At 40.2% G+C, this 25,712-nt stretch overlaps 1 protein-coding gene across 1 annotated transcript in view; it reads left to right on the top strand.

Moving 5' to 3' along the window:
• Positions 1-25,712, top strand: part of CUX1 (cut like homeobox 1) — a 241,199-nt gene that overhangs the window by 74,918 nt on the left and 140,569 nt on the right. The window contains exon 4 of the mRNA XM_018573575.1: positions 13,659-13,737. Within this exon, the coding sequence (XP_018429077.1) occupies positions 13,659-13,737 (79 nt within the window). The remainder of the gene's footprint in view (positions 1-13,658; positions 13,738-25,712) is intronic.

The following is a 25,712-nucleotide window of genomic DNA, read 5'->3' as shown; positions in this document are numbered from 1 at the left end:
CCCCCCCCCCCCCCCAAATAAAATAATTCTGCCATTAAATTCTATAAAGAAAAATTATGTGATGATTTTAGGGGTTGTCCAAGTCATACAGGTGGTATTTAGGCTGATGGTTTCTTATGTCTAGTTATTACTGTCTGCCTACATGGCCCTGAAAATGGTGAATGCTTCTTCTACTGGTGACTTTACAATAAAGCTGGGCTAAGGAACGTTTTAGTATCTGGATATTTTGAGTATTCACCTAAGATTACCAGCAGATTTCCTATTGTGAAACCTCAAAGCACAACTATATTCCATAAGACGAATGTTGAAGTTGTATTTTTTTCTCCCTACATGAAAGAAGAAAGGTGTATTCCTTTTACAGCACAGTGAGCTGTACTGCTCGCGCAATAAATTGCAATTCATACACTCAGTCGTCTAATGCACTCCTGAAACTCAATATTTCATTGCAATCATCTCCATTTCAAATGTCAGACCTTTGCATAGCCAATTGAGGAAGTTTGCTATATTAACTTCCTGCTGCGTTACAAAGCTATAGCATTGCCAGGTAGAACGTGCTCGCAGTATCAAAGGTTCCCTGTGTAAGGCTAAACACCTAATTAATAGGATTTCGTCTAGCAGGTTCACTCAATGATGGCTCTATTAAGGGCTCTCTCAGATCTACCATTCTGTTTTCAGGCCAGCTCTATAATTGAAAACATATTTTCTTCTCCCGAGCTGCAGCTGGTTTGGTTCTGCTCATGCAGAAAAGGATATAACCTTGCATAACATAGGAAATGAACGGTTGAGAGAGAAGCCAAATTCAATTTCAGTCAGATATTTCGAGGATAAGTCCATGATCTATGGAAGCAGGGGAATGAAAAGTGTGTGTGTGTGAGGAAAGGAGCGTATTCAGCAGTCTATTAATCACGGCTGGCCTGGACTCTGCTTTGTGCTCACACATTAGTAGTGATTCTTCTACAAAGGCTGGAGAGGAGCCAGATATACGCTGAGTTAACCTCTTAAGCATCATCTGCTACTTGCAACTCAGTGGATGTTATGTTATGAAATACAGTTGGGTGCTGCTTCTGCCAGACTCTTGTAGAGGGAGAAGAAAATAGAAAAGCTATTTGCAGCCATCGCAGTACACAAACATGTGGGCCTGTGGTGAAATGCACAGTAGGCATCATGGTGGAAAATGCTCCAGTCAAGTATTAAAGTGACCCCATTAGGGGATGTACAAAATCACAAAAGAACTAACTCGTATGATGAACCCCTTAATACACACCTGTCTCTTGGCCTGTTTGCTAAAATATTACACTGGTGCAGAACTCCCATGACACTTCTGAATAGTATGTCTCCCTGTGGCCACTGGGGTTCCTCCAAATGACCCCTACATCACTGTTAGTGTCCTGCAGTGATTAAGGGTCGGCATGAGAAACCATAGCATCCAGCGGGGGCACATTATTGGACCACCCCATGGAGTGAAATCAGATCGGTGCTCTGCTACAGAGTGAACAGGACAATGGACAGGTATGTATAATAAAGCTGTTTTCATTACAGGATAGTTCTTTCCTGATTTTGTAGCCACCCTCACAAAGTCACTTCAACATATCTGATAAGGTATATATTACTGAGTTTTTGTATGTATAGCGTGAGCATACTAGATAATATATGGTTCACAATACTTGATATGACATTTTTTGTCACAAATACCAGTGAAACAGTCTACTATTGTCTACCAATCTTATTGATAGTTTCTGTTAGCAGGGTGGCCCAGTGGGGTCTTTGTTAGGCCTCCAGGATCTCAGGCTGGTTAAATATGCAATCAACGTTCTGGGAATGTGACCAGCAGGGCTGGAATCACTTTTCTGCCTAGGCTGCATATGACTACCAATCTTTGTGGCCATACCATTTCATATGCCTAAATAGAATAAGTCTTTCTTTATCATGCATTTGGCGAAACAAAAGAAGTAGTAATCATAGATGACTGGGTTATACAGCTGCCCTCCGGAGGTAGACACTGGCAAAAAATAAACTATTGTGGGCCAGTCCCGGTATAACCTCCGTGTTTTGCTTTTGTCCTAGGAGGATGGAGGTTTCCTCAGCTCTGTTGAGGTTAAAAAAATGTCTTGTCTTTAGTGACTTTTCTGTTCTATTAACATTCTCTTTTTTGTGGTATTTTTTATTCAGTCAAGATACATGTACGCTGCTAGAGCTAGGCTCTCCACAGCGCCTATCTGGATTGACTAGTTCTCAATGATGCCTTGGAAACCAAACCCGGGCCCAGCTGGACTGAAGACTGCAGGGCCTGCCTTTTAATATGAACCTCGGTCAGTGGGCTCTGCTTGTGCTTGTTGCCAGACACCTAGTGTACTGGTTTGTTAGCCAAGATCACTTTACAGGTGCAGAGCCATGTCACAGCGTCTGGTGTGTACCAGTCTCTGAAGACGCACTTTGTAAGTCCATGGATGGCGTGAAGATACAGGATTGTCACCTTCGGGCACTGGGGTCTGTTAGTCACACCTTTCTTACCCCTGTGTACTATATTGGTTAGCCACAGAGCGCTCTTCAGTTTCAGAGCGGACCTACTGATTACAGAAGATTGGTTGTTCAGCTTCCTGTTTTGCTTAGGATCTATGGATTCTTTCTTCTGGGGTTCCTTCTCCCCTACATTTTGCAGATTTTCAACCTCTGTAATTTCTGTGTTGGAGAATTAGAAGGCCTCCTCTTTGCCCTTTTCATCCTCCCAGTTTTGTTTTCTTCTTTTACTGGAGGGTCTCTTTTTGGGTCATGCCTATTTTACCCATTCTGTCCTCCCTAACTACAGGGTTTCATATATTGGCTCTTGGCTTGTTTTTTCGTGCCTTATATTTTGGCATTAATCCCTGAGCATACTCTTTTTCTAAGGCTTCTATGTCAATTTTCTGTGGCTGTTGCCTACCCTCCAGTGGTGTTGCTTTTTGACACCCATGATTACTACTCCTGTGTCCCACAGATTTTACAGTAAATACAAAAAATATACAAATTTTATTTTTCTATTCGTGATTATATGATCATTTGCTCATTTTTTTCGCCTTGAACATTTTTTATGTAAGAAAGAAATGTGATAAGTGAATGAGCCAAAAGGCAGGCTGCCATCACTCTGAAATCTGCTGCCTAGCCCCTGTCCTAGCCGTCCTTTCCAAAAATCTAGATCTGTCTACTCCGTTTGTCTCTTAGTATCAGCCAATATATCTATATTTGTCTGTAGGAATCTACATATGGGATCCATTATATGAAATCTCATAATCCAGATATCTTAAAAGCCAAAAAGACAGACTAAAACGTTGCTGCTGTATTTGTAGAAATGCCATTGATGTGTATAGGTATGTGTACAGTAGTTGTATTAAAGGAGAACTATGGGGTCAGTGTTTTTCCCCATAGTTCTCCTTACGGTAACGGGAGGACACAAACTAGCGTCCTCCCGTTACCCTAAGCTCAGTATACCGCGAGCCGGACTTAGATGACGGGATCCACCCAGCTGCGTGAGTGACAGCTGGCTCTGCCTATCTAGACTATGAGGTGAGTGAAAAGCACTCACCTCATAGTTCTCCTTTAAAGCAACTTACAAAGAGCAGAGTGAGCTTTAGGTTGTGTATAGTATTTCATATATATTATATGTAGTTGTCAAAATTCTATTAGGAATTCTAAATCTTCAGTGTTCTGGATAATGTTTCTTGTATATTTGTATCTGGATAATGTTCTTGTGTATCGGTATCTGGCCATAGATGGACAGGCCATCCACAGAATACCATTGAAGATCTGTTTGTCTAAGCATTTGTTTAAAACTTTGATTTAGGGTTTGGCCATAAACATCCTGAAGAGCATACCTCATTGTGGCGCTGTACTAAGAAACGCTTTTGATCTTTGGAAACGATCGTTATTACTTAAATTTACTAATGTGTTGAAAAATCTCTGTGATCAATCGCTTTTCAGTGGAGAAAGGCAAACAAAGCTTTTCCCCCACAAGCTCCACATTCACTCATCAGTTTAATTAGGAAGAAGGTCACAGGAGGTCTCCGCACCGCATGACTCGTTCAAGGGCAGGCAAATGTCTCGTCATCCGTCTTCTCTATGAGACAAATGCCTGTGTATGGCCAGTATTGGACTTCTGGCTCATAATATTTTACTCTTTGCAACACTGTATTTCTCAGCAGCTCTTCCAGTACAAAAAAAATCAAATTACAAATTCAATACACTTTCCTTGTGCATAGACTACCTGATTTCCAAAAGTGACGCTGGCTAAGTTTTTATTGCTTACTGTATGTCAGACTATCTATACACAGGTATAAAGACATCTCATGCAGATCTCCCACAGCACAGTGTTTTCCAGCAATTTGAAAGACAGCATGTAAAATATTTTAAATGATGTTGGTAATGGTTTTATATACCAAAAATGCTACCTTTTCCGCAGATAATTCTTTCCTGACATAAATATGTGCACGAAAGGAACAAAAAAAGGCTTATATTTTGTAGTTATAATGTATTTTTTACACTGTGAACTTTCCCATTACAGTTGAATTAATAATGTGTTTAAGATTTTAATATTTCCCTGTGCGAGTGCAGAGAAAGGCAGAGGGTAAGAAGGGACAGCTAAGAGGCTTCTGATATTCGAGTTCCACTTGTTGTGTTAATCACAGAGTTCCAGAATTCTGAGTGACAATAAATAAACCATAGCTCTGCAGAATCTGGTAATAAGCTTTTACAGCTCGAGGGCGCCGGGACCTTTTATTTTGCGCAAATTCATTGGAATGTTGCAGGGTGAATTAAGGACAGTGGAAGCACAAAATGATGTTCATGATGGCACTCGCTGCTGTTTCTAGAATAGCTGATTGTAGTGGTAGCAGGTCAGGTGTATATTATACTAGTTATCCCAGCACTATGTTGCTGGGGAAGAAGTTATTTGTAATTTCAGAGTGCCATTGTATGATTTTTTAAGAGTCTTATCTTCTCCAAGTATGTTTTACTTTAAATATGAATTTATCTGTCAGTGCATATGGCCAGGGCAGCGGGTAGGAGCTGTACTCACAAGTTGTATAAACCTAGAGATTAGGTGGGTACATTAAAGGAGTGTAGCATGTAAACAGGGGGAGTTGAACCTGTCTCCATCATATCATGACACGTGTTTACACAGGAATCGTTTTGTAGACAAATCTGTAAATCTTTATTGCCAGTGCTATATCTGCTGTGAGAGTGGTAATATTTCACTTTAAGGACTGTATACAGATGGAAGTCCTCATTCTGCAGCATGATCTCAGCTGTAATTTATTACTTGAGAAAAAAAAAATCATGCATATGCTTGAAGTAAACCCCTGCTTGCTGGAAGTTTACTTCTAGCAGGACTTGAAAACAAACAGGTAGTTTGTATAATTTGTATGTGATCTGTGGGTCGGTGAGGCTGCACATCATGTGAAGGAACCAAAAGTTAAATGCAGAAAGCGATTAGACCTGACCTCAGCGTAAAAGTGTATCTAAGCCCAAAAACATGAATTTAATATATTGCAGCATATCAGTCCTCCCAGTCCTGTGACAACCGTGGCTCGTTCCATAGATACCATGAAGAAATTAGTGTAGACACGAAGGGACAGGAAGTTTATTTGATTAAATAATGGGCACGCGCGAGCAGAAAAAAAAATGCCGTCTGGCGATGGCAACCCGCCAATGCAGCAGTGCCGTCCGTCCGTTTTTTTACTACGGGCGGACGGCAAGAGGTTAAGGAAGAAAACTTTTAACTTCTGCTAGCAGTTTATATGCTTTCATGTAAGTACATCTTTACTCTAATGACAATACCTGCTGAAAATAAATGACTCTCCCGTGCCTGTGAGTGCACTGTGAACCAGATGTCAGTTGAGAACCAGCCCCAATTGCTAATTGTTCCTCTACTGATAAGTCACAACAGCTCCCTACTGTACTCCCTCCCTTCTCCATCGAAGATGCTTGTAAGCTCTGCCCCACGAACTTACAGCACAAATGACCAAACAAAAGATGTCTCACCGACTGGTTATATAAAGTCCCAGACCCAGGAATGTTAGTCCTGCAGCCCAGCACCGCTGATATCTTCCGCCTCAACTCCCACCAACCTCTCTGGGAGTTGCCGACCTTTTAAACCCCTTCCTGAGGCAGGAAGGTTAACCCTGCGGCTTTCAAAGGGACCACAACCCAAATGGATCGCCTATCCAGGACCCAGCCTTGCCGTCCTCTACAGAAGATATTTTTGTTTTTAAATCACGTTCAGCAGCTGGGTCACACATGCATGGCTTAACGTGTTACTGGGCAAGTATATACTTTTATGTTTAAAAAGGAGTAGTAAAGCACATTCACTGATGAGTTGTGTAGCTCAAATCGGTTTTAAGGATTATGGAAAACCTCTTGTGACATTTGACTGCTCTCTTTTTGATAGGAACACTCATTTTTAATATGCACAAGAGTTCAAAATATTACCAGATAAGGAGCGAAAGTTGCTGTAGTATCAGTCTCTCCATAACCAAAGACAGTCTATTAATTACGTAAATTTTCACTTTTAAAGAGTATTGAAATGAAACGCATACCTCATATTAGAAAGCACTTGTTATTATCTTTCTCAAATGATCATTGACTACCACATTTTCTAGTCATTGGCACTGCTAACAACTCTATTAATTGAGGTAACTTAGACATATGAATGTCCAAAACCTTTTACATAAAAGCTAGATTGCATTGTTCGCATTTGGAACTAGCAGTCCGTTGTTTTGGGTATTCTAAGCCAGTCACTATAGTTTCCCATGGAATAAGGCCAGCTCAAGGGGTGTCCGGTTGCTTTTCTTATTCTCTGCTCCATGTACACTGATATGCAGGTTCAGAAAATCCAAATCTACATGATTATGGCCTGGGTTATGTTAACTAATGTTCCAGATTTGAAAAATTACTGCCGCTCAATGCCTGCTATTTGGTTGGGTTTTGGACATGGCTTATTGTGAGATCTGGTGTTTTGCAGGGGCAGGAAATATTCTAATGCTTTTCTGAAAATAAAATAAAAGGGTTTTCCTTTTTTTTGTGGATATCCATTCTTTCATTGGGACAAGTTTTGCTGATAATAGAGGTTTTCTTTTTGGTCTACACTACCTGAATGTTGGGATTTCATGGCCAGCTCATCGCCTCTTGGGTAATATATTTGGCAGGTCTCATTAATAATGGGTGCAGCATTACACTATTTAATAATAGGGTCAATGGGCTGTACAGTAAAAGGCTGACATGTAGTGGGGATAGGAAAAGAATGCCTTTTCTATTATTCCCGTCACGTATTATCAGAAGAAACCGCATATTTCATGAAATGATACTCAAATATTCAGCTGTGGAAAAGAAATATATGAAAAATTCAGCACTAAGCACTGTTAGGGAAAGAGTATGCCATGAAATTCAATTTATACTTGTCAATGAACCTGCATATCTCATGCAATCATATGCGAGGATAGATCACTTTAGGAAGCTCCGGTTGATACTTTATCGGAGTGACTTTTTAGCCAGAATATTAGAAAAACATTTTATCTGCTGAAGGTACATTTCTGATTCAAGGGAAACATACAAATTTAATGCACACAAAAATCTATAAGAAAGGAGATCCCAGCTTGCTGGATACATGAACCTTACATTTCCTCTTTCTGACACACCTAATAGTGCTGATTCATTTAAACTCGAGAAAAGGAAGTAAGCACATCATTGGTAATTGATGTCCAAAGCAAACAAAAAGAATTGGGGTCTCCAAAAAATGGCCTTTGCACCATTTAGTAATTGGTTTAGTAAAAAATGACCCTGAAACTTTTTCCCCCTGTTTCCCCAAAATATGGACCAGTACAGCAACCCCTTACAAATTCACTATATGGCATTACAATGCTGCCTGTGATTACCAAGAGGAGATATGTAGTTACAGAATTTCCAATTTGTATTTGGCAACAATTGGTGACTTGGGGGCCAGGAATCTGGACCCATAATGCTTTTGGGCTCTCAAAAAAATGCCCTTCAATAGCCTTATTCACTGCAGCCAAAGAGTGCCCAACATTGGACCGTGTTGTCTCTTATCACCAGTGGCTTCAGCTCATAAAGGCCTAAGGGTGCCCTTTACAAGTTCACATGTTATGTGGGCTTTTTTATATTTTGGGTTTTAAAGTATATGTTAACCCAATCACTAAACTCTCATACAAACATTAACGTGTTAATATCATTTCAAAAGTAATTTTCAATAAAGATCCTTGTGCAGGCACTTTATATTATGGGGTGACAACACTCTTTTCCTGTCTTCCAATTGTGCTCCTGCAGTCTGTCTTATGGGCCTCCAATATTTCTACACACATTATGCAGACATCTTCCATTGCTGTCACTATCAGGAAACTCTCCTTGGAATTGCCCTGCAGTGCATGCATGTAGACAGGAAGTGTCTGAAAGATATTGCAGGAGATCAGTAGCATGGAGATAAAACAAAAGCTGAAAAAAAGGTAAAAACAAATAGCATGGCTTTAGCAAACTAAACCTAACTCAGAGTTCGCATCTGCTTTAACAGCATTGAATAGATGATCACAAACCTTGCCAACTCTGTATTTTAAAAGTCACAGGAAGAACAGAGGCATTATTTCTTAACTTATGTGGTTTCTTATTGCATTGGTAAGCGATCTAAAGGCCCACCACTATTCCACTTCACTTTGCAGAACTGTTGTTTTTTTTTTCATTACCAGCACCTGCTGCAGTATATCATATCTTTTGAAAATGCATGAATTATTGCAACTTTCTAAATTTAAACAGACCCTGAGGGCCGGTGCACACCTAGGCAATTTATCATGCGGTTTGAGTCGCGCGATATTGCGCAAAACACCAGATTCGCATGAAAGTTGATGGAGGCTGCTCACACCTTTGCGGTTTGTCACGCGAAAAGGTGGAGGAGCTATTTTTGGGTGGTTGTCGCGCGATTTGGGTCCCATAGACATCTCTACGCATTAAAAAACGTGCGACAATCTCGCGGTTTACAATAAACAGTTGCGCGATCAAAAACTCGCGAAAACAGTTCGGCATCTGAATCGCCTAGGTTTGAACCTAGCCTAAAAGCTGCGCTATATTGAACACACTGCGAAGGACAGATAGGTGCAGAGAAAATATGCTTGTCCATACAAATCCCTTGTTTCATATGTGGGAGCCATGGGCAGGCTTCCTTGGTCTGCACCCTTGGTTACCACTTGATTTACTTAATCATTAGGCTGCTAGTGGTTATGATTCCTTTTATTTCATGTGCTCTCATCCCATTGCACTATGTTGCTTTACACATACAGCCCTCTCTAACTGAATGTGCCACATTTAATGGACAAACACACCGATTATATAATTAGAATGAAGGGAAGAAATTAAACAATGTGCCTACTGCATAGGTTGCCAACCACGGAAACATTTTTTTTTTACTGACAGCTATATAAATATTTAGTAATGAACAACTATTTTTCTTGATGCCTTTTTATGTTATGTTATAAAACAGACCACCGTAAAATTAGAGGAGCCTAAAGCTGCTTGATAGTTTGCCTGTCCCTCCTTGGCTTATTAGTGACCTCTGTGATCTATAGCCGTTTCCCTGCACTGTCTTAGGTGCCTTTTTATTTTCTGTATAAATATTATTCTCGTCAGAATAACATAATTATGGTATTTACTTGGTGTGACGACATTTATACGGCATAGCGGCCAGACATTGGCAGTATTTTTATTTCATAATGTGTTGGCTGATTTTCTTTGTGACACTTTTTTATTTTTACTGTTCTCTGGCTTAACATGTTGATTGGTAAAATGCTACATTCACTGTTTATACTACTGTGTTGAATAAGAAATTAATTTATTAATTTTAAAATGAATGTGCAGTAAGCTTTGTGAAACTTGAATTTTAATATAAAGATTTACCCTTTAAAAAAATGATGTTGGCTTTTATTTTCAGTATGTTTTGAATCAAGTGGAAATTCCCCCATTAGAATATTTCTCTTGTGTACTTTTATATTTCGAGGCTGTGATTTATAATTTATATAATGTGTTCTGTGAGTTATAAAAACTTTAGACTAAGTGATTTACTGTAAATGACTGCTATATATTGCTTTTATATTTCCAAGTGATTGCCTCTAGCTACATGTATACAACAAGGTCTGCTGTGTAAAGGGCTCTGGGAACGCCAAAGCTCAGGATGCTTTGACATTCAAAAAGAAACAACTTTACCTGATCACTGCCTCCAAGCCTGTCCCTTGTGACACTTACTGTTGCTCCATCACTGTGATGGGTAGCCTGTCTATTCAATAATAAGCCATGAGAAGGGGTCAGTCGGTGCCATGGACCAAAAAACTGGTTGCTATTTGCAATCTAATAGTGCACTCCAAATTTTAGGGATTCCTCAGTGCTCCACACAATTTTCCACGTGCTGTAGATCAGGGCTCAAAATTTAAAGTCCTGAGCTACTAGCCAGGCCTCAGGAGTTAGCAGCCACCAGTTGCCCCACCTAACCCTTACCCTTTCTCCCCCTCTTATTAACCCCCCCCACACAAAATAATAATACACTCAACCCCCTCCCCCCAGCCCCCTCACCTGTTCCCGTCTTTGCAGGGAGGAGGCTGTGAGCAGGATCGATCCCTGGTTATCTGGGGGTGATTAGTGTGGTCTGCAGCAGATCTCACTAATCACTCACAGATAACCAGGGATCGATTCATCCTTTCGGCTGGAGCACAGAACTGTCAGAGCTCCGGCTGAAGGAAGCCAGAGCTGACAGGAGCTGCTCTGCGGTCTGCATCCGACACAGATGCAGACCGTGGAGCTGCTCCCGCAAGTCAGGTATGCGGTCTGCGATCGTGTGCCTGACATGTCAGCTGGGTGCGGGCCACATAGTACCGGCTCGCAGTCCGGAGTTGGTCCGCGGACCGGTACTTGGAGACACAAATTTCCACAATTTCCTTACGCCCTCACTTTATTTTTACTCGCCAAATGCGAGTAGGCGAGTGGAAATTTTGAGCCCTGCTGTAGATGCCCCTAGAGGAGGCTGCTAAATAGTGTAAGTGGTGATTTCAATTTTTGGGGGGGGCTGCAAGTTTTAAAAAAATGTGCCCATAAACATAAGATGACATGCAAGATCCTCTGATCAGGCCATTTTCTTAAAAACGGGTATTAATATCATATACTACCTGTTCTTGGTGAAGATCATGAAAAGATTTGCTCCAGCAAGACCAGCTGACATCTGCACAAATGTGATACTTTTTTATGAGGTACCCACACACACCACTAACCATGCACTTTTGTGGAAAAGAGTGATTAAACAGCTAAACTTGATTCCTGTCTTTTTTCTTGATGGTCTGGTTCTTGGAGGCGTTTAGGTTTAACAGGAACATTTGAGGAAGCCTAAAGGAAAAATTCCAGACAGCAGTTAAAATGCATAGTAAGAAACGCAACCTGGCAACCAAGAAATATATATCCTTCCTGCTCGCTTGCAGCATTTAAAGGGGATGTAAAATCTTTACAAATCTGTTTTAGATATACAGTGATTTAAATAATCTCATCAATTTGTGGTAATATTTAAAAAACACTTTTTCTGCATATAGTTTGTGGTTATTGTTGCAGCCATGTACATCTGCAGGCTGTGCTTCCTGCTCTACAGTGCTCTACCATGGTTGTGCTTTACTGCTCCTTCTCAAAATGTAGATCTATGTGTCTGTTGGCTAATTAAAAAACGTCCACTCCCTGTATAAATGATACCTTTATAATAGGTTTTGAGTGAATGTAGTTGCTAATCTAGCACGCCACTAGTGCCTAATTTCCAAATCTCGACATTTTATTAAAAAAAAAAAAAGAGCTTGTAAAGATGTGAATGTCACATTAAAAATCACCTAATGTAAACACTGCAATAATTCTTCTAAATGTGTGCTCATTAAAATTGATCTATACTTTTAATTTGAAGTATCACTAAAGGCCTAGGCGCTTTGTTACCTTAACACATTCTCTGCATTAAAGGAGAACTATGAGATGAGTGATTTCCACTCACCTCATAGTTCTAGCCGACCTGTGACAATGAGACTGTCACAGGTCGGCTCAGTAGATCGGGAGGTGAGCGAACACATACCGGGTTCGCTCACCTCTCGATCCTGTCACGGCTCTCTGCCGTGACATGGGGAGGGGCTGAATTCCCCTCTCCCCGCTCCGATCTGCCAGCGCTGACTGGCGGAACGGACGGGGAGGGGGCGGGTACAGCTGGCTCTGCCTCTAGATAGGCAGAGCCAGCTGTCACTCACGCAGCTGGGCGGATTTCGACATCGATGCCGGGATCCGCTGCGGCGTCTCAGTATACCGCGTGCTACAGCATACATCTACATACTGAGCTTAGGGTAACGGGAGGACGCTAGTTTGTGTCCTCCCGTTACCCTAAGGAGAACTATGGGGTAAATCCCTAACCCCATAGTTCTCCTTTTAACTTAACTATTAACAAAAATATATCTAATTTGTGTATTACTCGGCTGTAGATCCTGAAATCATCTCTGAATTGGTGCTGACACTGTCCTTCCATCTGGAGGGAGGCTACTTTTGTTCCCCATGGTCCCTGTTCTGCCGGTCAGTCAAAGTATGACTGTGGAAGTGGGGGCATGAGGGGGCACTTGTCTATAGACTCACACAGCTAGCTGCGGGAACAAGCGCACACTGGCGTCTCCTAAGCAGCTGGCTTGCAGATAGAGACACCCGCACACAGGGAGGGGGGCTAGCGGTATGGGGACTAAAAAGGAACAAGGAAGCGAAAAGTTTTTAAAAACAAAAAGCATTTCAATAAAATCTGGCCCTGTTAATAATAAAAACAAAAAAAATGAAGTTTTAATATCACTTTAAACTGAAACAATTTTTTTTGTAATTCTTATATAAATTGATACCAGCATTCTAGCGGGAACACTCAGAGGAGCTTGTATCTATCCTCTGTTATCTTGTAGAGGGGCCCGGCAGCCCCCAACTCCAAGGCACTTTATAATTCAAATATTGATTTATTAGTTGAATCCGCTGCTTGTTCCTGCCCCCTCCTGTCTGTCACATTTCTATGCTTGTTTATCAGTATAAATATAAAGCAAGTATAGAGGCACTCATGGGTCTCGCAGCGGAGAGAAGTCAAAGCATCAGCATTGTATTGTCAAAGTTTCAAAGGAGCTTAAATCATCTTTATCAAGACACATTGTTTATCAATATGGTGGGCTGCCTTTTACCAAGAGAGGTTAGGGATGCAGAAGGGGGCAGAACTGAGTACCGACTTCACCTTGCGAGTCAGTATTTGTACCTATGGGGCTCTACAGGACAACAGAGAATATGTGGAAGCATTGCTGGATGCTTCATTTTACAAGTTGTACAGGCAGTCTCTAAATTACATTTACAGCAAATATCCTTCAGTTCATTTATGCATTTATGTCAACCCAAAAAAGCTGATTCAGAACTCAATTCTGTGTTTGTTTTAATGTCTGCTATCTTGTGTTTTGATTGTACACTGCACAACTAGTTAAAAGAGTGATACACGAATGCTACAACTGTTGAGTCACTACATCCTATTGAACTAACCTCTTTCCTTCAAATATTGATGTAGATTCAAAAATGGTTGGGCCCAATGTTAAACAAGGTATTTTTTTTCTCTTTAGATCGATGCATTAAGTAAAAGAAGCAAAGAAGCTGAAGCTGCCTTCTTGAATGTCTATAAGCGATTAATTGATGTCCCAGGTAAATATTAGTGCGTGTTGCAATGTATAACATTCTTGTATAATGGCAAAGAAAATATCACTGACAACACAATGAACATTGTTTGGGTATAGAAAATATATTTTTAATGTCCACATACAGGTATGCACACTTAAAATTATATTAAAGTCAAAAGGATGTTAAGCTATTTCAAATGCTGATGAAATCACTTACAATAAATGCTGCCCCTTGAAGTTTAAAAGTTTTAGTTTCCTGCAGAATCAGCTGGTTTCCTGAGCTCTGGTCCTGACTTCCTGTTTTGGAGTGACTCCTTTCTCAAGCAGAGTGCTATCCAGTCACCTGTGTGTGTGTCTCCACAAACACAGCCAATCAAGCTACTCCCTGGCCCCCTATTCTCCCTTCTTCAAGCTAGATGAACAGTTGCTGGAGTCTGCACTGTCCTTTGTGATCTTGTGTTGTACTGAACGTTCAGGGAAGCTGAGCTGAAAAAAGTTTGAAAGTTTAATACTGCTTTAACAGGAGCACTTCTAAATGGGGGGACACAATTTTTATGGCAGATCAGTGTTTCTTTAGGGAGTTACCTATCTCTATTAAAGCGGAAGTAAAGTCAATTAAATAAAAACGATTGCTGGAAGGTGGGGATTTTTGGCAGAAGAGACATTCAAAGTGTCTTCTGCCAAAAAATTATTTCTCGGCAGTGTTTTTGTTTTCTGTGTAAACTGTACCGCACAGGAGTTACTTCATCAGTGGCCACCCAGTGGGACTTCTGCGTACCTGGAAGTGTCAACAGTAGAGATGACAGCAGGGGAACAGATATTGATCTGACAGCTCTGGAAAAGGGCACACTTGTAAAGTCAGTACATACCATACTTGTGTGTGTATGTTTTCTTTAAATATGTGTGTGTATATTTTACAGCAGCCAAATTCAAACAAAAACCTTTTTATTTTACTTTGGACAGAGTGGGAAAGATAATAATAATAATTATTATTATTATTATACAGGGTTTATATAGGGTTTATATAGCGCCAATAGTTTGCACAGCGCTTTACAATATAACATTCAGTTATGTATTTATCTGTGCCCCCTTGGGACGCTTCTTCTCACTGGTTGGTTATTAGCGGGACCGGAATTAATATTTTCTCTACACAACAGTAACCTGTTAGTGGTCATTTTCCTGATGATGTATTGAAAACAATAAAAAAAAAAAAAAAAAAAACTTTTAAGGGAGTTGGGTTTTAAAAGACCATTCCTAAGTGCCAAATGCATTTCTTTAATATAGGCATTTTAATAACACAGACAATTCACAATGCTTTACATACCATTTACTCACATCATTGCATATACAGTATGTATGCCCTTATTGGCTACTATTTAATAATGTCCGTGTTGTACTCACTGTTGTTTAAATAGGCAACAATTAAAGCTGACAATAGACTGCTCAAATTTTGACTTTTCCTGATAAATTGGCCAAAATTCAAGCTGTGGGCTCCCTGTTTAGCATGGATGGGGAAATCTACTGATTTTCTCCTGTTCATCCTTTGGGCAGGGTGGAACATTATTGGACGAACAGTGACACGGTGCCACTGCATTCAGCAGCCGGGGTTGCCTGAATACAATAGCTGGCAGTGCAGATTCCTCTATCTACAATAACCAGGGAAAGGGAAAATTGAGCAGTAAATAACAAAAATAATTGTTATTGGTGAACTTCTGCTCTTTCACTGTCCAATCAGTCTTGACCAAGCTACTTTGTGTTGACTGCAGTGGAGAAATGTTAATAGCCTGGCCCTGGTTATGATGTTGGGGTTAGAAAACGGGCTAAACATCATTACAAAAAGGCAGGTATCATACGTTTCAATGCATATGTACATGTTTCAACTTTGTGTTTAGCTGTTTGCTGACACTTTAACTTAAAATTAGAAGTAACTAAATTAAGATCTGTCAGGGTTAAATGCATATTCATCCTTAAGACAAAGGACTACCAAGTATTAAATGGACTGACTAAATGGATCACTCATTCTTTCATTAGTATTCTTATTGTCTTTAATAATTAATGCCAGTCCACACTGTACAAAATGCAGCTCATCTTTGGATATCTTTACAGTAACTGAACCTCTTATTCAGTGTTTCCCTCCTTTTAGCATGTGAGTAGCCAGACATTCAATAAAAGCAACACCTGCTGTACTATCATTTCTGGTGTTAACTTGGAGAGACTTAAAGGAGAACTATGAGGTGAGTGATTTTCACTCATCCTCATAGTTCGAGCCGACGTGTGACAATTAAACTGTCACACGTCGGCTCAATAGATCGGAAAGTGAGCGAACACATACAGTCACTCGCTCACTTCTCAATCATCTCCCTGCAGAGAGCCGTGAACGGGGAGGGGGCGGGTACAGCTGGCTCTGCCTCTAGATAGGCAGAGCCAGCTGTCACTCACGCAGCTGGGTGGATCTCGACAGTAATGTCTGAATCTGTCCTGGCTGCTGCGGTCTCAGTATACCGCGAGCTGTAGCTCGCGATATACTGAGCTTTAGGTCACGGGAGGACGCTGGTTTATGTCCTCCCGTGACCCTTAGGAGCACTACGGGGAAAAACACTTACCCCATAGTTCTCCTTTAAATGTTCCTCCAATCTCCCACCCACTGACAGTACAGCAGCCTGATTGTTGTAGTGACTGACTAATAATGCTTTAAATTGGCTCCTACCAATGGATGGAGTCAGGGGCATAAAGGCAAAGCAAATGGGTCCCTGTTGTGTATTGCATCTGCTTAATAGCTTAATTTGTTTCAAGTGTACATGGACTATGGAAGCTGTGCCCAAAAAAGCAAGTGTTGGGTAATGGACTAGTGACCAGCATTGTCTTTAGGCTTCCTGCAGTTGATATTGTCACCATTACTGACTTACCATGCCTTGTTCCAATTTATTAAAACTGGGGATTTTTAAATTTTAAGTTTTATTCCGGTTGAAATCCATTTAATAAAGCAGTGAGATATAATGCAGGAAGGAGGAAGGAGGAAATGTTCATTTGTTGTCCTTTTACAGTTCATATGGCTGTCTTGTTTGTTATGAGCCTTAGGCAGACAATAAGTCTGGGTACTGGGTTGTCACAGAGGCTCATGATGGTGACAAAATTATTTTATGATGTACTCGCGGAAGGAACTAGTCACGGATTCAACAGTTATAATTTACTAATGTAAACACAACTGAAATGCTTTTATCAAGGTTCAGCTTCCCCTTAGGCAAGTTTAGGATTTAGCTATTAACTATAGTATGTTCTGAGGTCTACAGTTAAAGGTAGGAACTTTCTCTTCCAAAGTTAAACTTCCGCTTAATTATAATTATTTAGCAGGTGTGGCAGTTTCAGCTCGTGCTTGTGAGACCAGTCTAATTTGGTTTACCTTCAGTTAAAATGTAAACATCAACATCACCTATATTAGAGTTTTTCATTTATATAGCACTTTTTGCTCGGAGGACTCAAAGCACTTATCAACTTGGTGTTACGGCAGATAGGAGGAGAAGCAGCTATCTAGGGCATGCCAAGTAGAAAATAATACTTTGGCCAATCTTAGACAGGAGCCAGTTACCACCATGTCTTGCAGAAACCCATGCAAGCAGTGGGAGAACATGCAAAATCAATCCAGATGCATTACCTGTCCAGGATTTGAACCGAGGAACCCAGTGCTAACTACTAAGTCATAGACATTAGATGATAGTCTATCATTTTATTCTTGATAGGGGCATCAATATATGCCACTGGCTGTGGCTTAGCTGCAGAACATCATCCGAATGCTTCTGGTTTTCTCCTGTGATAATTCAGTGCCCGAAGTGTCTGCAGTGGGCCTCCTCTGACCCTCCATAGGCTTAACACTAACAGTTGCTTGTTGTGATTATTCATGCTTAGGGACTCAGCAGTTGTCATATATGCCATAGGGAAGTCAGATCATGACTGCATTTTTGCCCTTTTTTTTTTTTAAGGAGGCCTTCAGGACCATGCCACAACATCAACTTTGTATGAAAGATTTGCATCATCTATAAATTTCTGCTTGTTTTTATTTTTTTTCTTTAGAGATTAACTGGCAACAGGGCTGCTGCTGCTGAATAAAATGCTTCCAGCAGCTGCATTGGATAACATGTTTAGCTGCTGATGCTAGTGATTTTTTAGCTAGCTGAAAAAAGTCATTCACAACAAAAACTCTCAGGCCCCTGGCCCCTTTCACATGGGTGCCTGTCAGTTCCGATCAGCCCATTCATATACATGTGTTGCGTTAATGCACAATAATACATAGGAGGCCATTGCCACAGCTGTGCATCGCAGTGTGCTGCAGTGCGTTGTGTTAGAAAAATAGTGCAGGTGCATTGCAGTGGGTCGGCAGCCCAGACCCTAAGGTTTGACTCTTACACAACATCTTGCATACACTGATACAATTTTATAGTTCTAGCGTGTCTGCTTAATTAAAAATGTATGTGGTATTTTTTTACACTTACTCTGTCTTAAAGGCAGATATGGACCCAGCTCTGCGGCCTCTGGGACTTGACACTTCTGTGTTGTGCATTTAATTAAGGTATACGTAAAGCTAAAACATTTTTTGTTTGTGTTAAATAAAGTAGGGAATGCTTATTCCCCTGTCAGTGCTGTGGGGAGATTTCCCTTCCTGTCTGTAGCTGGCCATACACAGAGCAACTTTTGGTTGGTTCTTGATAAACTGGCCAAAATTCACTCAGTGGGTGGCCCTGTCGGCAGCCTTCTGCCCAACATCCTCTGATGGTAAAAGCGAAGGAGCCAGATGGAAAATTATTGGCCGAACAGTGACTGCAATCAGCTGCAGTGACTGTGAGTATTCTGACAGCAGCTGCTGTTAGAATACAATAGCCCTGCAGGAGATTCAAACATCTACGCTGTATGATGATGGCGGAAACTAGATTATTTTTCAGGAAGTAAGGGGGAAAAATGCCAAAATGATAGCTGTCATTAATAGATGTCCTCATTGAAAGATTTCCTCATCTCCAGTTCTGGTGGCACTTCTAGTCCCAGTAACAATGGACAGCAGGACACATAGAGAAGGTAAATCTCTCAAGTGGGTACACAGCAATAAAAGCCTGACGGGTTTTAATGCCTTTCTACTCTATCGAAGGCTAAAAAAAAATATTTAGGCTTTAGATACCCTTCAAGTCCTTGTGCACATCTGGGATTTGCATGGCTTTTGTTGGCAATCGTTGGTTATATATGGATTATGGTTATGGATGATCCTTTTCATGCTCGCTGGGAATTATTCCTAAAGTTGGTAAACATGGCATCAATGCTAGTATTCATAATAGTTCCTCTTTGAAATCGATGTGTTGGGTTACCTTTCCTGTCCTCCGAAGATATAAATAGCTTTGTATATGTGATATGACTTCTTTGAGTGACTTTCTAACTCACACCCTTACTTTCTTCATGTGGCTTCTCTTTAGAAGACCACTTGTCTTTCTCAATGTGTCTACTTGGTTTGCCACAAGTGTTCCGTTGGGCTGATTTCTGAATGCAGAGTACATGTCACTGACCTCTTTGTGTGCTTTTGTTTGTTTTGTAAGATTAGATCAGGTTTCTGTGTTTTGGAACTGCAGAGGTCTCAATTGGGCAGATCAGTTTTCTGTGGTGTTTGAGTTAACAGAATGGAGAATGCAGCTTGTGTGTGAAATATAATCAATTTGTCCGGCTCTCAATCCCTACTTCAGCGTTCTGTCCCTCTCTGCCCACTAAATAACTGGGTGGTCTTGACACAGTCAAAAACTAGGCAGCTTTTCATCAGTTGCTCATCAGCATGCTAATTGCTGTATGACTAATTAGGCCCTGAATTCCAGTTGATTTTCTATAATGAGACAGCTGGTTTAATTATGTAATCGTATGATTATATTAGCCTAGAGTGCCCTGACGAAAAGTAACGTATGCAGGAATGCAGTGTCGTAGCATAGGGAACACACACAAGGGGCATTCATCCTAAAACACGGGAGGGCAAGAAGAACTTGCTGTGTTCTTTGTGTATCTTTCTGAGTAAGTGGCTTTCATTGTGGATGTAAAGATTAAGAGCACCACATGGTTGGTTGATATTATTGATAACGTTAATAATGTTCCATTTTGGATAATTGTGTCACCTAGGCAGTCATAATTCTTCTCCCGCTTATTTCCTGTTAATGTAAATGTAACCACCAAGTGTAAAATAGTGTTTCATGCCCAATCCACTGCTAGGTGGAGTGATACCTGTGTCAGAGAGTCACTTGTATTACTAATGTGTCTAATTTCATACCTATTAAAGACTTACACTGTAAGCTGAAAACGCCTTTACTGAAATCATTACCCTGCATGATAATAATCAAATGTGAAGAAAGATCAGGAAAATGTACCTGTGTCCTGTAATTCATAGAATAATGTATTCCTCCCTCATACGTCATGTGACCAGTGCCAAGGCAAGAAACGGCAAGGCCAAAAAGGTGGATGCGAAACTCCTTTTTTTGTTTAACCACCCACCTTTTTGGCCATAATTGAACAGTCGGATGGCGCACCTTCCAAAGTGGCCCCTGTTCTTTAATTGTAGTTTTTCTTTCTGTGCTGGTCTGCACATGCACCAGAAGAGTACCCATGGTCACACTGTCACTGGACAAAGCTACAAAGCCAACACAAGTGACTCTGTATCACTTGGCCAATGCAACCAATCACAGCGCTCACAAAATTTAAACAATGGCTGTAATTAGCAGCCAGTTCATACTTTCCTCTCGCACACCAATCTGTGGTGAGAAGGAAAAGCTGGAGCTACTTCCTGATCACCAGCCGGTAGCAGAACCAGTGCCTGTACAGCCTGTTCTAGTGCTGTCCAGTGTCAGTTCTTGTACAGCCAGTACCAGTGTCAGCCAGTACCATTGTCAGCCTGTGCCTGAATACATTTTAACCTAAATCTACAAAGAAAGATTATTTATTTGATATGTTTAATAACAGAAAGTAGGGGTAACCATTTTCTTCTACAATTTTTTTTCAAAATCCTATTATATAGTTTTAAAAAAACGTAAACTGATTAATACCACCAAAAGAAAGCTCTATCTGTCTGAAAAAAATGATATAAAATGTATTTGGGTACAGTGTTACATGAATAAGTAATTGTCAGTCAAAGCACTGAAAAATGACCTGGACAGGAAGGGGGTGTACCATGCTGGTCCTGAAGTGGTAAATAGAAAAAAAAACCTCTTCCAGTCCTCTACATGGGGTACAGATTTTTGTAAGGCTTTTCAATAAATGTTTTTGTCAGTCCCTGTATTGTAATGAGTAATATTGAAGCCTCAATGTACAGTGGTACCTTGGTTCACCAACTTAGTTCGTTCCACGATTATGGTCGCGAATTGAATCAAACTGTGATCAGACCGCGATGTCGACTAGAGAAAGCCACGACCACGTGTCAGAATGGGGAAGATGGCTGCGGTTGTGTTCGTCAACCGATGTGGAGTTCGCGAACGGAAGCAAAATTTTGCCGAACTTCCTGTTTGTGAAGCAAATTATTTGCGAACAGAAGCATTCATGAACCGAGGTACCACTGTACTTTTTGCGAGGTAAATGCCTCACCAAATATGAAACTCCCAGTGAGACAGTAAACATAAGAAGTGCAATTTTTTTTTTCTTTAAAGTGAATCTCCAGTTTTGTTGAAATACAAAGTTCTCTCCAGGTCACCTATATGCATTGAAACAAATTCTGGAACTTCTTGCAGATCTTCAACTGCTGTTGTTCAATAGATCAGGTGATTGCACTGCATGTGTACAAATCTTTTACAATCTTTAAAAACCAGAGCAATAGCCATTGCCATTTTTTTAATGAGAAATATTGCAGTGGTAAATATAGGAATATTTATTACAGCCAGAAACGATTTTCACAGTTAAAGTGTTTTTTGTTGGTTGTTTTTTTGTTGGTCATGATGAGCAACCAGATTATAAGACTATTTTTTCCTGAGAACAAATTATGAAATCTGATTGGTCACCTTGGTCAGTAACTCACTTTTTTTTACATTATCTGAATCCCCCTTGTGTTAAATGTTGCCAGCCCACTGCTGTTTCATACAGTGTGTTTTTGTGTGTATGTATAATATATATTTATATACATAAAGTACCCACACAAAATGTAATATGAAGTTCTCTATTGCATCAAGCTGTCCTTTAACACAAACAAACAACTCTTGATAATATCTGTCATTTTCACAGCTGGAGCCACACAGCATGGATATGTTTGGAAATAGAGTCCTGGGTTTCAACAGGATCAATTATTATTATATCATGCACTCACAATTTTTGTTATATAGGCATCGGGCCTGAAAAAAAAAAAAGATAGTTGCTGTCAGTCTGTGTGTAAGTTATATGTTCAGCATGTTTTGACCTGTCCTTTTTCAGTATATAAAGGGTCAAAGAGTTTACCATCCATGTCACTTACAAGTGATGGGCTGCAGATCTAAAGAGACAAGAGATATTATTGATTGCATCCTTCCCATTCTTCTTCTACCTTCTTGTCAGTGTCTGCCGGGAAAGTGAGCAAGAAAACCCACTCTTCCCACCAGTCAATTAGAAATGACAGCACAGATGGACTTTATACAATGAACACCGAGACATATTAGAATAACTACTTTTACCCTTGACAGTGATATGATACAGGTTTGCTTTTGTCTTACTCAGTACAGGGATGTGTGGCTATCCTCGCATGGCTATAGTCCCATTGCTTGCTACACGTGTGATAGAAGGAATACATATGTCACAGATGTTTCAAGATATAGGCAAGGCATCTTAGTTGATATCTCACAGTAACTGATGTTGGAGCTTCCACTTAGAGGACTCCACCTACTGGAATCCATATTATTGTGCTAAGTTTTACCTTTGGGGCTGAATTTGTTATCAACAGAGCAGTAAAGTAAACATTTCTGTAATTCATATTTATTACAAAGTACTATTACAAGTACATGTTTTTGAAAGCTACACAGACATACACAGACATAGCGGCATAAGAGAAATAAATGCTATTTGCCAATTTTATTATATCACTTATTCGGTTTGGGTCCCAGCCTCAGATATCATATGAATATTTTTCTGAGCCTCCTAAAGGTGAACCTCAAAGCAACTTACCTGTGTCTTCGGTTTCATGTTGGATGCCCATAGCAGCTACCTGTACATTGGCTTCCTTGCATTCGGTTATTTGATGGCATATTTCTCTCTCCCCTGCCTAAAACTCAGAAACCCAGCACTGATCCTATCACATGCCAGACATGAGCAATTTTAGGTTTTTATCAGGTCGTTCCTGCTAAATTTAATGGCCACTAATGAGTGAATGAAAAAGTATTGTAAATTAGGCGTATTATAGTATAGCTAAAGACAAAACTTTTTGCATAGAGTAGGGGAGGGTTAAAAGTTAAACTCATGTCTGCTTTTTTTTTTGCAGTCTGTGTCTCATTGAGGAGATTTCCTTTCAATTCTAGTAGAGGCAACAGGAAGTGAAAGAAAATGTCTAGATCAGGGATAGCCAAACTCCGGCCCTCCAGCTGTGGTGAACCTACAAATCCCATGATGCATCTCCCCCCGGGAGTCATGTCTGTGACTGTGAGAATCTTGCAATGCCTCATGGGATTTGTAGTTCCACCACAGCTGGAGTTTGGCTATCCTTGGTCTAGATTGTGAGGGAAATGCTCACTGCCACATAGTCCCTATTGTAAGGCTCCCCATATTCCTGTCCTAGTGACAACTGCATATGGAATGTGGAATTTTCCCTTACTTTCAGTCTCGGTAACAGTGGTCACCAGGACACATAGAAAAGGTTAGTCATTTCCCCTGTGGGGACATGGATAGCAATACAAATCTGACCCTTCCCTACTAAAAATAAAATGGTTTGTAAATATCAATTCAAGATTTTATGCAGTTTATATTTCACTGTTCTTCTATGCTAGTCTTTTCCTTTTTCAGAAACTGGTGTAGGTTTGGGGGACTATTTGCCAAGCATCTTTGCTGCTCTGCTTTCTAATTTTAAAGTCTGCTGTCATTACTTAATAATCAAAGAAGTGACTGGGCTTTTCCTGAACTCTTAACTAGCATTCAGGAGACTCGACTGTCTGTCTCCATCCTTTTTAATATGAATTACTGCTTATTTTAGAGAGCTGGGATGAGTCCAACTTATATGCGGATCACAATGCGTCTTTGTTTAACCTATAGGGTGCAGAACTATGGCAGGCTGCATGCTCTTCCTTAATTGAAGAGTGAAATCAAATGAAAGCCGGTACCATTCTCTCAGCCAACAGGCTCCTCTCGGTTAGCTGAGAAAAAGCATGTGTCCATGTCTAATGTGTTAACAGATATACACTATGTTCTTACAGGCTGAGGGTGGTCTGCAAAATGAATGACTGCAATGTTTTTGAAGTTAAATGAACTAGCTAATGTACACTGTTGTTGATCTGTTCAGTTTGATGTTTAGCATTCCACTGTAACAGACTAAATCTTTCCTGCCTTTTTGCCATTAAATCTGGCGCCCTCATCGGACATGTATTCAATAATTTCTTCTAAGCCCTGTGTGCTTCAGCATTCTCCCTGTCATATGTTGGCCGAAGTATTGTTCAGGCAGCTGGCCTGTTTATCTCCGTATTGGAAATCGATGGTCTAGTGGTCAGTGCAGTTGCGGGTAATCCAATAAGTATGCACTAAGAGGCAGACAGCCTAATGGGTGTCATGCTCATTCACTGTAATTACATAAACCACGTCTGGTAAAGACATCCCCTATTTATAACTAAAGTTTTATTCTCTGATGAATGGGCCTAGTCTGAATAGGGAAAGCAGACTTCCTCGGAATAGAGAAACAGAGCACTGAAATGGTTGCAGTTTTGGTACACTGTAAAGTTTTGTGAAGGTTAACCTTCAGCTTTAGTGGCACATACATTTTTTTTATCTAAACGTTGCTATGTAATGATTGTTAGGTAGGTACTATATTTATATGAATTTTGCTCGTGGTCAGCCCTTTTCTGCTACTTTTTCTGTGTTGCATACTCCCTGACCTTTCAAAACAGAAAAGTGAAATGCAATAAGAACCACCATCTTTCCAAGCAATCCCCAACCGCAGTGTAATCATATCTGGCAGGACAAGACTCGCTTTTCACAAGACCTTCCATTCTAGCACCTAAAATGAAGATTTTTAAAAGTTACAGTGATTTTTCTTCCCGTTATCTATTTGGATTTGTTTTTTAGTATTATTCTAGTGGGCATATGTGAGCAATATTTAAAGGAAAATGCCACTTTTGTGAAAAATTTAATAACTGGTACACAAGCCATTTTGTAATTTAACGTTCTTGAAATTACCTTTCTGTTTCCGTCTTCAGTCAGCCATTATTTTCTAAAAAAGTTCAAACTATGACTTCCATGGCAGCAGTGGGGGGTCTTCTGCACTGTCTGTGTACAGTACAGCCCCAGAAGAATTGTTTTCTTCTCCTGCAATGGTGCACACAAAGTGGATTCATATCCTTTGTCAATATTGATAAATATTTATGAATTAAAAAAAGTCTCAAGTTCAAGCAAGGCTGGTTAATATTGAAGGAAAGTTGGTGCTGCTACCTATAGCAACCAGTCAGATTTCTTATTTATTTGGAAAATGAAACCCCTTGAGTCTCTTTGGATGGCAGCTTTACTGCAAAGATAAATTCAATGGTATATAGTAAAATAGACAATTTGTGCACATCACTGTAACTCGTCCAGATATTTATTTTTATCCAAGCCATTGACCTGTTCCACATAATATCAACTGCCAGTTTGCTGCATTTAAGAGATGTAGAAATGAAAAAAATATTTAATAGAACATGTGCCCTCTTGTGAACAGCTGTATGGGCTAAAACCTGAAACCGTTTTTATAGTAGGGTAGTTTAAACGTGTTCTTCTAGGGTGTGGATCATTTATTACAGCAGATGGTATAGGAGATTTGTGAGATACTCCTTAACAGCATTCAGTTTTATTGTATTAAAATGT

This window comes from Nanorana parkeri, unplaced genomic scaffold, assembly GCF_000935625.1.
Source record: "Nanorana parkeri isolate BGI_ZX_2015 unplaced genomic scaffold, ASM93562v1 scaffold48, whole genome shotgun sequence".
In the NCBI taxonomy this organism is placed as follows: Eukaryota; Metazoa; Chordata; class Amphibia; order Anura; family Dicroglossidae; genus Nanorana; species Nanorana parkeri.
This window is presented reverse-complemented; position numbering and strand designations above follow the sequence as displayed.